Source organism: Balaenoptera acutorostrata, chromosome 6, assembly GCF_949987535.1.
Source record: "Balaenoptera acutorostrata chromosome 6, mBalAcu1.1, whole genome shotgun sequence".
Lineage (NCBI taxonomy): Eukaryota > Metazoa > Chordata > Mammalia > Artiodactyla > Balaenopteridae > Balaenoptera > Balaenoptera acutorostrata.
The window spans coordinates 102,642,894-102,655,824 of NC_080069.1; the positions used below are offsets into that span (position 1 = coordinate 102,642,894).

Genomic DNA, 12,931 nt, shown 5'->3' on the forward strand with positions numbered 1-12,931 from the left:
GGGATAGGGTGAGACTAGCTGGAATCAAAGGAGGGGAGGAAATCAAGGAATATCGAGTTGGTGCAATCTGTAGGAATTGTTAACGGGATGGATGTGGGAGGGGGAAGTGAGAAATGGGGAGGAGTCATGATTAGATATGCCCAGGGTTCTGGGGTGAGTGCGGGAGGGATGGTGAGCTGACTCAGAAGACCAGGATAACTATACCTCGGGGAATCCAGTGATGGTTGCAAAAGGCATCTGGTATTGTCCTTCTACCACTGTCTTAAAAGGGATTCTAAAGGGATTTTCTTTCCCTTGTTCCTCCAGCCCTACACTTGCATTACTGGCCTAAGTGGATACTCACCAGCTGGCCGTGTCCATCATTACAGCCAAGTCTGAGAATTCCTGATTATACTTAGAGTCAGTGGAGCTGCTGACACAAACAGTCATTAGCAGACGACCCTTTTGGAACAAACTATGCTTTAAAATGTAAACTGGAGGGGCATTTTCCTCGTGTTGTCCAGAAAGAACTTTCTGCTGCCTGAGCCTGGATTAATCATGAGAGAGCTTGTCAACATTCCACTGGTACATATTCTTACTTTGGTTGCCTTCAGCGGGACTGAGAAACTTCCAAAAGGTTGGTTTGAGCAATCTTGTCTTCTCTTGCCTTATCATAGTTCTGAGGTGCATGCGTGTGTTCCGATCATGGCTGATTCATATTATGGCATGCTTGGGTTTTACTTGGTGAAGTAGGGGTGCAGTATATGGAGAGGGAGAAAACTGTATAAATAAGCAATTGATTGATGGTCTCCATTCTACTGCTATCCCTCCCCTGCTTAAGTTCTGCAATAAAAAGTTCAGCCATTCAGTGCATGTGGAGCCCTCACTTATAGGGGAAACATTAGCAGGTAGACTGCAAGTTATCGAGGTCAGTTTGTTTATGTGTATGTCAAACTTCAGGGTGGTCTAAATGGATGATGAAAACCTTTTCACATCAGGTTTGCCAGGAATATAATCAACCGCACTCCCAGACATCCAGAGTGTTTGCTTCTGAACAAAAATCATTTCCATTTTCAGTTTCAGCTTTGCAAAACTCTTAATCAATATTTTAGTTCCTCCCACATTGGAATTAGAGAAAGACGCACACAAGTGCCTGTAAGATAAAAGCCTGAAGAACAATGGGTTCTCAATAACTTAGAGGCTGGAGCCATGATTTGGTTTGGCAAGAGACTGTGAAAGGTTTTTTTCAGAGCCTTTGGAATGTACCGGAAATAACACCACCTCAGGGGAAAGGAAAGCAACTTAAGAAACTGACAAGCACCTGTTGCAGTAGCAAGAATGTCCACAGTTTCTGGCCAGCGTGTTATGAAACTGAGACTAGGGTATTTCAAATCAGGAAGAAAGATAGGAAAATAGGTGACTTGTGAAGTGACTGGGGGCTTCATTGAAATCTTTTTACAAAGACACGAGAAAGCAGATTGAATGATATTACAGAATTTTCAAATTAAATGTATTACAGTAGAGTAAACAAAGGTTCTGTGATTTATGACACACTCAAATGAATTATTTTCCCTTCATATTACTTTACCAAAGAACTGAACAGGTTTGTATTGTATAGATAAGTGAAGGTAATATATTGTATGTAGATGGGAAACATAGCTTAGACTTTGTGGTTCATTAGAATCTCTGGAAGCACAAGGTCAAAATTCACATGCTAACAAGATACAGCTTTCTTCACAAACAGTCGGATTTCATAGACTTATGTTGTTTTGTTGCTTTCTTTTTCTATTTTACGTGAGTAGAACGGTATCTTCAAATGTATTTAAATGTCTAATTGTCAACTAATACTTTAAGGTAGCTCCAGATAAAAGAGAATCTAGATCTTTCCAAATAGCTAATAATAGCCAGAAAGACTGAACATTGGCTTCAGATTATTTTAATACTTCCTGATCATACAACGGATGTCCGGAAAGGCAGCACCTGGATGTTTGGACTTATGGATTGTTATAAATTTATTTGTGCTATTCTAAACCATGAAGTTACATAAAAATGACATGGTTAAATGCTAAAATTTACTGAAATCCAGTCTTACAAGGAGCAGGACAATTGATTTTCTGGTTCAAATTAGAATCTCGTGCACGAAGAAAAACCAAACCCAACCTCCTAATTTATATTCTAGAAAGAGAAGATTTGTAGCTTCCAAACTTTACAGGTGAAGCACACTATGTTTATTTTGAAAACTTCAAAAACGGTGGCATAAATGTAACAAAGCCAAAACCCCGACTTCTAAATAAAATAGCCAGATTGTTACCCCAACCTTGTTTATTTGTTCATAATTTATTTACTGCTTTAATTAGACTGTAAAATCAAAAAATTAAAACAATATTTTTGCCTAGCCTACTCAAAGAGAGTATTTGAGTATTATTGTAAAATCTAAATTAATATGGGTTTAACACCAGCCTTAGCCAAAACACCAGGCCTGGAAGAGCAAACATTCATTAACTACACTTACCAGTTCTGAGAATAAACATTATCATGAAAACACAATCCTTAAAATTTTAAATGTTGAAGTACATGGAATATATTGGTACAAAAAAACACATTAATATGCGATTATTTTAATACTACTGAAAGTAATGAAATTGTTCTACACAAAATATCTCTAGTTGTTTTCTCTATTCTTGGCAGAAGGCAATAATGGGAAGAGGCTTTTTAGATGGTATACCTTTTTCCTAAGTCCTTTATCGTGAATGAATCAAGGCGTCTGCAGCATAATATATCACAAAATAAACTGACACAATTAAAATACTGCAAGAGTATTCCGTGGGTTCTTTTCCAACCATCGGCATGGGATTTCCTCAATAAAATTAATAACCAACTTTGTAGAATTAATAGTTTATTGTTATAGTTTTAATTTAATTGATATTCCTAATATTCAAAGACAAAGGGAAAAGTCACTATCTTTCTGAATCATTTCAACTAGTAATACTTTCAATCATGAGCTCAGTATCAAACCATAAGGAGGAAAATTTTATAAACTGTCATGTATGAAAATAGTCAACCTTTCATTGAACATTCTCCTTAACCACATTCTTCAATAATATTTAACGCTTTATCAGGGAGTATTAAGTGTATAGTGGGATTTTCTGGAGGAGTATAGGAGTTCATGTAAGCAGCCCTGAATTTGTTAACATGCTACGCACAAAGAACTCCCGTCCAAATTCCAGTTTTAAAATTACCCCATAACTACCATACCTAGAAGTTCTTGAGTCTCAAGTGATTTAACCTGAGGCATATTTTAGTAACTTCTTCTTCTAAATCATATGTCTACAGGGATAGAATTCACAAATTCGACATATGACTAAGTCAGATCAGGCACAGCTGTCATTGAAATCCAGGACACCAAGTCCTGGATGAATGTTTTATACTAACGTATATTGAAAGAGTAACTCATTCCACGTTTGCGGAAACACAGTTGCTTTAAATATTATTGACCTTAAAGAACAGAAAAAGAGCAGAAATGGCAAGATTTCTACCATATTTCGAAAGGTGAAGTAGGCAACTTCTCAGTGAAATAGGACGTGAGATTATTGGGGGAAAGTGACAAGTAAGGGATGACTAAGAGGACCTGAAGGAAATGGTTCCATTCAGGAAGATGAGAGAAGTGGATCCGAGAATGTAGAAGGACCATATGTCCATGCTGAGGACCCGCTGGGGCTGGAGACTGCATGCCCATCATGGTCCTGATCCACTGTTGTTTCACTTTACCCAACAATACTTTATGAACATATGAGCAGTGAAGACAGCTGGTTGGATTAGTTCAAGATTGGTACTTTCCAGGGTCAGTGCAGCTAAAGGACTAGAGAGTAAGGGAGCTGAGATTATATGGCAACATACCATGTCGTCTAGGTCAAATAATGAAGAAAGTGAAACAAGGATATTGCAGGCCTGGAAGAGAATGCTACAATCGAGTTCCTTTTCTAGTCCCCAATGCCTTTCTGTGTGTCTTTAGGGAAAGCATGTAGTCACTGTAAGCCTCAGTTTTCTCCTAAAATGAAGGACCTACCAGTGCTCAACTTATAACGTTATGTACTATGCTAAGGATTGTCAATGATTGGTGGCATGATCACTTCTGGGGAATGAGCATATTTTAGATGAGTCCCTATGAAATCATCTCTTAATCCCAAAGGAATGCCCCCCAGGAGAGGTCATTTCAGAAATTCTAACAGGCTGACCCAGAATTTCTACCTGCCTGTCCCCAGTGTCATTCCCAAAGGCAAGGACCAAGAGTGTGTTCTGTGACAAAGAATTAATGATACGGTATTAATAAGTGAGATAACAATAATTATTGAGATGATCAATGAACCTTACAAGTTCCAAAGACATCATAAGAAAAAATAACTTATGTTTGATTACATCACCAGCAGAATAAATGTGTCAGTTTCTAAGATATGCCAAATGATGAGCAATACTGAACATCCTCTTTCTTTGGGGGATTTGAAAAATTTCCGACACCAAAGTGTTTTGTCATACCGACAAAACAATACTGTATTCATGATGTTAGAAAAGCATGAATATGTTCCAAGTCTGAGCTTTAATTTTACTAGAACAGAAAGGAGCAAATACACCTGACTTCTTTGTTTATTCAGTCATTTGGTTATGTCAGTCAGCAGCTGGTCACTCAGAAGTTGGTATGTCAATGGCCATGTGCTAGAGCCCATAAAAGGGTAATATCATATCCTTCTCAGCAGCTAGTATTCAAGTTAAGTTACTCTTTGGGTACAGAAAAGCATTGTGTTTATTTTCATGTATTTGTTGTTCATGTGGTCCTTGGATTGAGGGAAGAAATAGTGTCCTAGTTTAAACAGGCCCTGGCTGAGATGAAAGCTGGATAGTAGAATGAAAGCAAACAGGAGACGGTCTGCTGAGTCAACAAATATCATTAAATACAACTATGTGATCGTGCCAGTAAAAATCTGAAAGCAGATTTGTTTGGATAATTTTGGAATATGGGCAAAGTGGACTTAACTGACTATACTCTGCCTATAGATATTGATATTGATATTGATGTCAATCATGTTTTTTCCCTTTCTGTGAGTAAGTAGTACCACACTGAAGACATGGTATAGCTTAGAGTTAAAAGATAGGTACTTTCAATCAAATTTAACTTTGAAGTTCAGTTCTATCACTTCCTGCTTTTGTTTTGTTGAGACAAGTTTTTGAACAATTCGTCGCCTTCATTCCTCATCTGCCAGTGGGAATAATAAAAGTATCTGCCTTTTCGTTGGTTGTGATAAATAAATGAGATCATGAATGAAAAGTATAATGCATGGCTGATAGCAGGTTTTTAATCAGTTTTAGATGCTAAAATTATTAAACACAGAATCAAATCTCACATAAAACTGTCATGCCACTGAACATTAAGGGAAGCTGTTCTTAGTAAGAGCTCATGTATTTCTCCATGTCTAAGTTTATCAAGACATTCTAAGATTTACTTCTTTGATCTTAACTGATCTCAACAGAGTTTGTGTTGCCTCGTTGGAAAGATAATATTATGTCTGTTAACTCTGTCACTTCTGCATCTGTATGTTGAATGAGAAGAAACTGATGAATAAAGTTTGGGGTTTTGGGTAAAAATAATTCACAGCCATTAAGAATGATATTGAAAACACAAAATATACAAAAGTGTAAAAGAGAAAATCACCCACACTTCCAGGACTGTTAACATATTGATATATTTTCTTCCATTTTTTTCTACATATCCTAAAAAAAGATATCATAATAAAATTGTTTATGCAATTCTGCTCCCTGCCACTAAAGTATGAGCATATTTTATATCATCAATATCTTCAAACTACCATTTGCAGTGACTGTGTAAATAGTATCCTGTTTAGATAACAGTTGCTAATATATGTTGAACATTTGCCTCTCTGAGGAAAAAAGGCCCTGATATGTTACATTTGTTGACTGCTGTAGTATAAATGCTCCAGTCACAGCCAATACCCAGGTACCAAGAAACACTAAGTTGGGAGGAGATGTATAGTAGCACACCTACAATTTCTACAGACAAGAGATGTAAATAACCACAAGAACATAGATAATAGTAAAATATAGAAAAATAATTAGAAAGTGATAAATGTTGAGTATTATTACTTTGTTTTTAACATAATTTATCTAATCAAATTTATATAATTTAGTTTTTAATAATGGCTCTATTCCATTATCTTGTTAAATTTCTGAAAAATTAACACTTGACTCTTGCAAGCCAGTGCAAGCCAGCTCCAGTAGACCACAGCTAGAAGACAAAGCTGTGTGCCTAACTCTTCTTCCACTTTCATACAATTAGTACAATTTAGTACAATTAATCTATTTTTGTGCAGTGAAATTCATCTATATGCCTTTCCATTTGGGGATTATTTCCTTGGGATAGACTCCTAGAAGTATTATTGGTAATTTGCAGGTAATACAGAAACCGGGAGAACAGCTGAACAGTTCAGGTTTCTGTCTCTAAATTATAGAATCAAATAACACGGAGTGTTCCATATGGACCATGGACAATGTTAAATGCATTATGTATATTCACTTACTTAATCCTCATGGCAAGCCTATGCGGTGGTTTTATTATCTCCGTCTACAGCTGAAGGTACCAAGGTAACTAGTTAAGTGAGTCAGTGGAGCTGAGAAGGAAGTGATAGAGCAGGGATTTGAATTCAGGTCCTGTGCTAGAGCCTCTTACCGTCTAGTTCCTCAACAGGCAATGAAAACATTGGGGAAAATTGTTTTTAAACAGGAATTGTTAAGATTGCTTTCTCTTTTCACTTTGACTTCCCTTCAGTGACACTTCCCTTCAAGCTGATTGGTGTTAGGGAGGCAACAGACATTTTATATTAATAATTTTATATATTTTTTCTTAAAAAGGACACCTAAATTATACAACTTTGGACTTCACAAAACCTGGATCTGCCTCTACCCATATATAATAAATCGAAGTCCAACTCTCCTGAGAGCCTTCTCTTTTGATTCTCAAATGCCTACTTTAGAAGTAGCAACAAAATCCTCTGCACAAAATTTTTCCTTCCTTTTGGCAAATTTCTACTGTGGGGAAATGTCATTCTCATTCAGGTATGTGGTGGCCTCTGCCTACTTACAGAAGAGTTAGTCAACAGTATTGTAGAATGCTCTCGTTTGATTTCTCCTCTCCTTTCAGCCCCTGTCATCACCACTCCTCTTGAGACAGTGGATGCCTTAGTTGAAGAAGTGGCTACTTTCATGTGTGCAGTGGAATCCTATCCTCAGCCTGAAATTTCCTGGACCAGAAATAAAATTCTCATTAAGTAAGTATTCTGCCTTTTTCCAGCAAGAATGCCCAAGGCTGCCTTGTGATTTATCTTTGTCATAAATGTAATCACAGCTCTGGCAGTACTAAAGTTCACCTTCTAGAATATATAAAATGCAAATTTCCTCATTTTATAAATGTAAGATCTGAACTTCAGTGAGGTTAAGAGAATTGCCCAACATAAAGTGATTTAACTGATATGGGGAAGTCAGGATTATTTCATGGATCCCAGATTAGGACCTAGAAGAAGTTTCACAGTAATTAGGAAACACCATGATATCCTAATTCTGGGGATACATGTTCCAGGACACTCTGGGGAGTTAATAGGGAGCAGCCTCATTTCCTATACTTCTAATATCCCAATCAAGTGATGCATGTGGTCTAGGAATCTGACCTCTAGGTGACCATGACTTTTTCTTTTGAAAGTCAGAAAGGACTCTTGATGTATATAGTGAGGTAGCCTCTCAAACAGATAAAATTTCTACTTGGCACATAAAGGTTAGGCTATCCTTTCCCCATTACAATAGCTATCTGATCAAAAATACTCTAAAAATCTGTAACAAAGGGAACCACTGGCTTTCTAGCAGGCCACATAGCTTGCGTTAGGACTAGAGCATTTAACTCCTCCACACACTGGAACTTGAATTCCACATCCATGAACTTGGATGGGGAAAAATTACATCTTTGTTTTCAATAAGCTCCAATTGAAATTTATCATTTCCTTCTATTATATATGTTGTAATGTGGGAAACTACCCTGGGCTGCAGAAGCCTTCAGGTACTCTACCAGGCAAGCTATCCCAGAAGTCCTGGAATAGGAAGGCTCACAGAACAAATTAAGGCGCTTGAAATACAGTTTATTAAATCAATTTAAAATACATAGATAGAGAAAGGAATGCAAACTACCAGAGGGTTTCTATAGGTGTGCTCTCTGTTCGCGATGTTTGTGTTTGGCTGAAGGCTTCCCTAAGCCATGTGGCTGACAGGGTCTTGGTGCTCTGGCCTGCTGTGCTGAGTTCAGGACATTGGACCACCAGAGACCTCCAGGCCCCATGTAATATCAATCGGCGAGAGGTCTCCCAGAGATCTCTGTCTCAATGCTAAGACCCAGATCCACCCAACGGCCAGCAAGCTCCAGTCTGGATACCCCATGCCAAACAACTAGCAAGACAGGAACACAAGCACACCCATTAGCAGGGAGGCTGCCTAAAATCACACTAAGTTAATGACACCCCAAAACACACCATCGGATGCAGCCCTGCCCACCAGAAAGACAAGATCGAGCCCCACCCACCAGAACACAGGCACCAGTCCCCTCCACCAGGAAGCCTACCCAAGCCACTGAACCAACCTTAACGACTGGGGGCAGACACCAAAAACAACGGGAGCTACGAACCTGCAGGCTGTGAAAAGGAAACCCCAAACACAGTAAGTTAAGCAAAATGAGAAGACAGAGAAATATGCAGCAGATGAAGGAGCAAGGTAAAACCCACCAGACCAAACAAATGCAGAGGAAATAGGCAGTCTACATGAAAAAGAATTCAGAGTAATGACACTAAAGATGATCCAAAATCTTGGAAATAGAATGGAGAAAATACAAGAAACGTTTAACAGGGACCTAGAAGAACTAAAGAGCAAACAAACAATGAAGAACAACACAATAAATGAAATTAAAAATTCTCTAGAAGGAATCAGTAGCAGAATAACTGAAGCAGAAGAACGGATAAGTGACCTGGAAGATAAAATAGTGGAAATAACTACTGCAGAGCAAAATAAAGAAAAAAAGAATAAGAAGAACTGAGGACAGTCACAGAGACCTCTGGGACAACATTAAATGCTCCAACATTCAAATGACAGGGTCCCAGAAGAAGAAGAGAAAAAGAAAGGGTCTGAGAAAATATTTGAAGAAACTGTAGTTGAAAACTTCCCTAACATGGGAAAGGAAATAGTCAATCAAGTCCAGGAAGCACAGAGAGTCCCATACAGGATAAATCCAAGGAGAAACATGCCAAGACACATGTTAATCAAACTATCAAAAAGTAAATACAAATAAAAAATATTAAAAGCAGCAAGGGAAAAGCAACAAATAACATAAAGGGAATACACATAACGTTAACAGCTGACCTTTCAGCAGAAACTCTGCAAGCCAGAAGGGAGTGGCAGGACATATTTAAAGTGATGGAAGGGCAAAACGTACAACCAAGATTACTCTAACCATCAAGGATCTCATTCAGATTTGACGGAGAAATTAAAACTTTTACAGACAAGTAAAAGCTAAGAGAATTCAGGACCAGCAAACCAGCTTTACAACACATGCTAAAGGAACTTCTCTAGGCAGGAAACACAAGAGAAGGAAAAGACCTAGAAAAACAAACCCAAAACAGTTAAGAAAATGGTAATAGGAACACATATATTGAAAATTACCTTAAATGTAAACGGATTAAATGCTCCAACCAAAAGACAAAGACTGGCTGAATGGATACAAAAACAAGAGCTGTTATATGCTGTCTACAAGAGACCCACTTCAGACCTAGGGGCACATACAGACTGAAAGTGAGGGGATGGAAAAAGATATTCCATGCAAATGCCAATCAAAAGAAAGCTGGAGTAGCAATTCTCATATCAGACAATATAGACTTTAAAATAAAGACTTTTACAAGAGACAAAGAAGGACACTACAGAATGATCAAGGCATCAATCCAAGGAGAAGATATAACAATTGCAAATATTTATGCACCCAACATAGGAGCACCTCAATACATAAGGCAAATGCTAACAGCCATAAAAGGGGAAATCAACAGTAACAGAATCATAGTAGGGGACTTTAACACCCCACTTTCACCAATGGACAGATCATCCAAAATGAAAATGAATAAGGAAACACAAGCTTTAAATGACACATTAAATAAGATGGACTTAATTGATTTTTATAGGACATTCCATACAAAAACAACAGAATACACTTTCTTCTCAAGTGCTCATGGAACATTCTCCAGGATAGACCATATCTTGGGTCACAAATCAAGCCTTGGTAAATTTAAGAAAATTGAAATCATATCAAGTATCTTTTCTGACGACAATGCTGTGAGACTGGATATCATTCACAGGAAAAAAACTGTAAAAAATACAAACACATGGAGGCTAAAAAATACACTACTAAATAACCAAGAGATCACTGAAGAAATCAAAGAGGAAATAAAAAAATACCTAGAAACAAATGACAATGAAAACACGACGATCCAAAACCTATGGGATGCAGCAAAAGCAGTTCTAAGAGGGAAGTTTATAGCAATACAATCCTCCCTCAAGAAACTAGAAACATCTCAAATAAACAACCTCACCTTACACCTAAAGCAATTAGAGAAAGAAGAACAAAAAAACCCCAAAGTTAGCAGAAGGAAAGAAATCATAAAGATGAGATCAGAAATAAATGAAAAAGAAATGAAGGAACCAATAGCAAAGATCAATAAAACTAAAAGCTGGTTCTTTGAGAAGATAAACAAAATTGATAAACCACTAGCCAGATTCATCAAGAAAAAAAAGGGAGAAGACTCAAATCAACAGAATTAGAAATGAAAAAGGAGAAGTAACAACTGACACTGCAGAAATACAAAGGATCATGAGAGATTACTATAAGCAACTATATGCCAATAAAATGGAAAACCTAAAAGAAATGGACAAATTCTTAGCAAAGCACAACCTTCCAATACTGAACCAGGAAGAAATAGAAAATATAAACAGACCAATCACAAGCACTGAAATTGAAACTGTGATTAAAAATCTTCCAACACACAAAAGCCCAGGACCAGATGGCTTCAGAGGCGAATTCCATCAAACATTTAGAGAAGAGCTAACACCTATCCTTCTCAAACTCTTCCAAAATATAGCAGAGGGAGGAACACTCCCAAACTCATTCTACAAGGCCACCATCACCCTAATACCAAAACAAGACAAAGATGTCACAAAAAAAGAAAACTACAGGCCAATATCACTGATGAACATAGATGCAAAAATCCTCAACAAAATACTAGCAAACAGAATCCAACAGCACATTAAAAGGATCATACACATGATCAAGTGGGGTTTATCCCAGGAATGCAAGGATTCTTCAATATACGCAAATCAATCAATGTGATACACCATATTAACAAACTGAAGGATAAAAACCATATGATCATCTCAATAGATGCAGAAGAAGCTTTTGACAAAACTCAACACCTATTTATGACAAAAAACCCTCCAGAACGTAGGCATAGAGGGAACTTACCTCAACCTAATAAAGGCCATATATGACAAGCCCACAGCCAACATCATTCTCAGTGGTGAAAAACTGAAACCATTTCCTCTAAGATCAGGAACAAGACAAGGTTGCCCTCTCTCACCACTATTATTCAACATAGTTTTGGAAGTTTTAGCCACAGCAATCAGAAGATAAAGAAATAAAAGGAATCCACATCGGAAAAGAAGTAGAGCTGTCACTGTTTACAGATGACATGATACTATACATAGAGAATCCTAAAGATGCTACCAGAAAACTGCTAGAGCTAATCAATGAATTTGGTAAAATAGCAGTATACAAAATTAATGCACAGAAATCTCTTGCATTCTTATACACTAATGATGAAAATATGAAAGAGAAATTAAAGAAACACTCCCATTTACCATTGCAGCAAAAAGAATAAAATACCTAGGAATAAACCTACCTAAGGAGACAAAAGACCTGTATGCAGAAAACTATAAAACACCGATGAAAGAAATTAAAGATGATACAAACAGATGGAGAGATATACCATGTTCTTGGATTGGAGGAATCAGCATTGTGAAAATGACTATGCTACCCAAAGCAATCTACAGATCCAATGCAACCTCTGTCAAACTACCAATGGCATTTTTCACAGAACTAGAACAAAAAATTTCACAATTTGTATGGAGACACAAAAGACCCCGAATAGCCAAAGCAACCTTGAGAACGAAAAATGGAGCTGGGGGAATCAGGCTCCCTGACTTCAGACTATACTACAGAGCTACAGTAATCAAGACAGTATGGTACTGGCACAAAAACAGAAATATAGATCAATGGAACAGGATAGAAAGCCCAGAGATAAACCCACGCACATATGGTCACCTTATCTTTGATAAAGGAGGCAAGCATATACAGTGGAGAAAAGACAGCCTCTTCAATATGTGGTGCTGGGGAAACTGGACAGCTACATGTAAAAGAATGAAATTAGAACACTCCCTAACACCATGCACAAAAATAAACTCAAAATGGATTGAAGACCTAAATGTAAGGCCAGACACTGTAAAACTCTTAGAGGAAAACATAGGAAGAACACTCTTTGACATAAATCACAGCAAGAACATTTTTACCCACCTCCTAGAGAAATGGAAATAAAAACAAAAATAAACAAATGGGACCTAATGAAACTTAAAAGATTTTGCACAGCAAAGGAAACCATAAACAAGATGAAAAGACAACCTTCAGAATGGTAGAAAATATTTGCAAACGAAGCAACTAACAAAGGATTAATCTCCAAAATATACAAGCAGCTCATGCAGTTCAGTATCAATAAAACAAACAACCCAATCCAAAAATGGGCAGAAGACCTAAATAGAC

At 37.4% G+C, this 12,931-nt stretch overlaps 1 protein-coding gene across 2 annotated transcripts in view; it reads left to right on the top strand.

Moving 5' to 3' along the window:
• The first annotated feature begins 221 nt into the window (after window positions 1–221).
• Window positions 222–12,931, top strand: part of MUSK (muscle associated receptor tyrosine kinase) — a 95,487-nt gene continuing 82,777 nt past the window's right edge. For both annotated transcript variants that reach the window (XM_057549277.1, XM_057549278.1), the window contains exons 1-2: window positions 222–616; window positions 7,187–7,313. In XM_057549277.1, coding sequence (XP_057405260.1) covers window positions 538–616; window positions 7,187–7,313 — 206 coding nt within the window. In that variant the 5' untranslated portion in view covers window positions 222–537. The remainder of the gene's footprint in view (window positions 617–7,186; window positions 7,314–12,931) is intronic.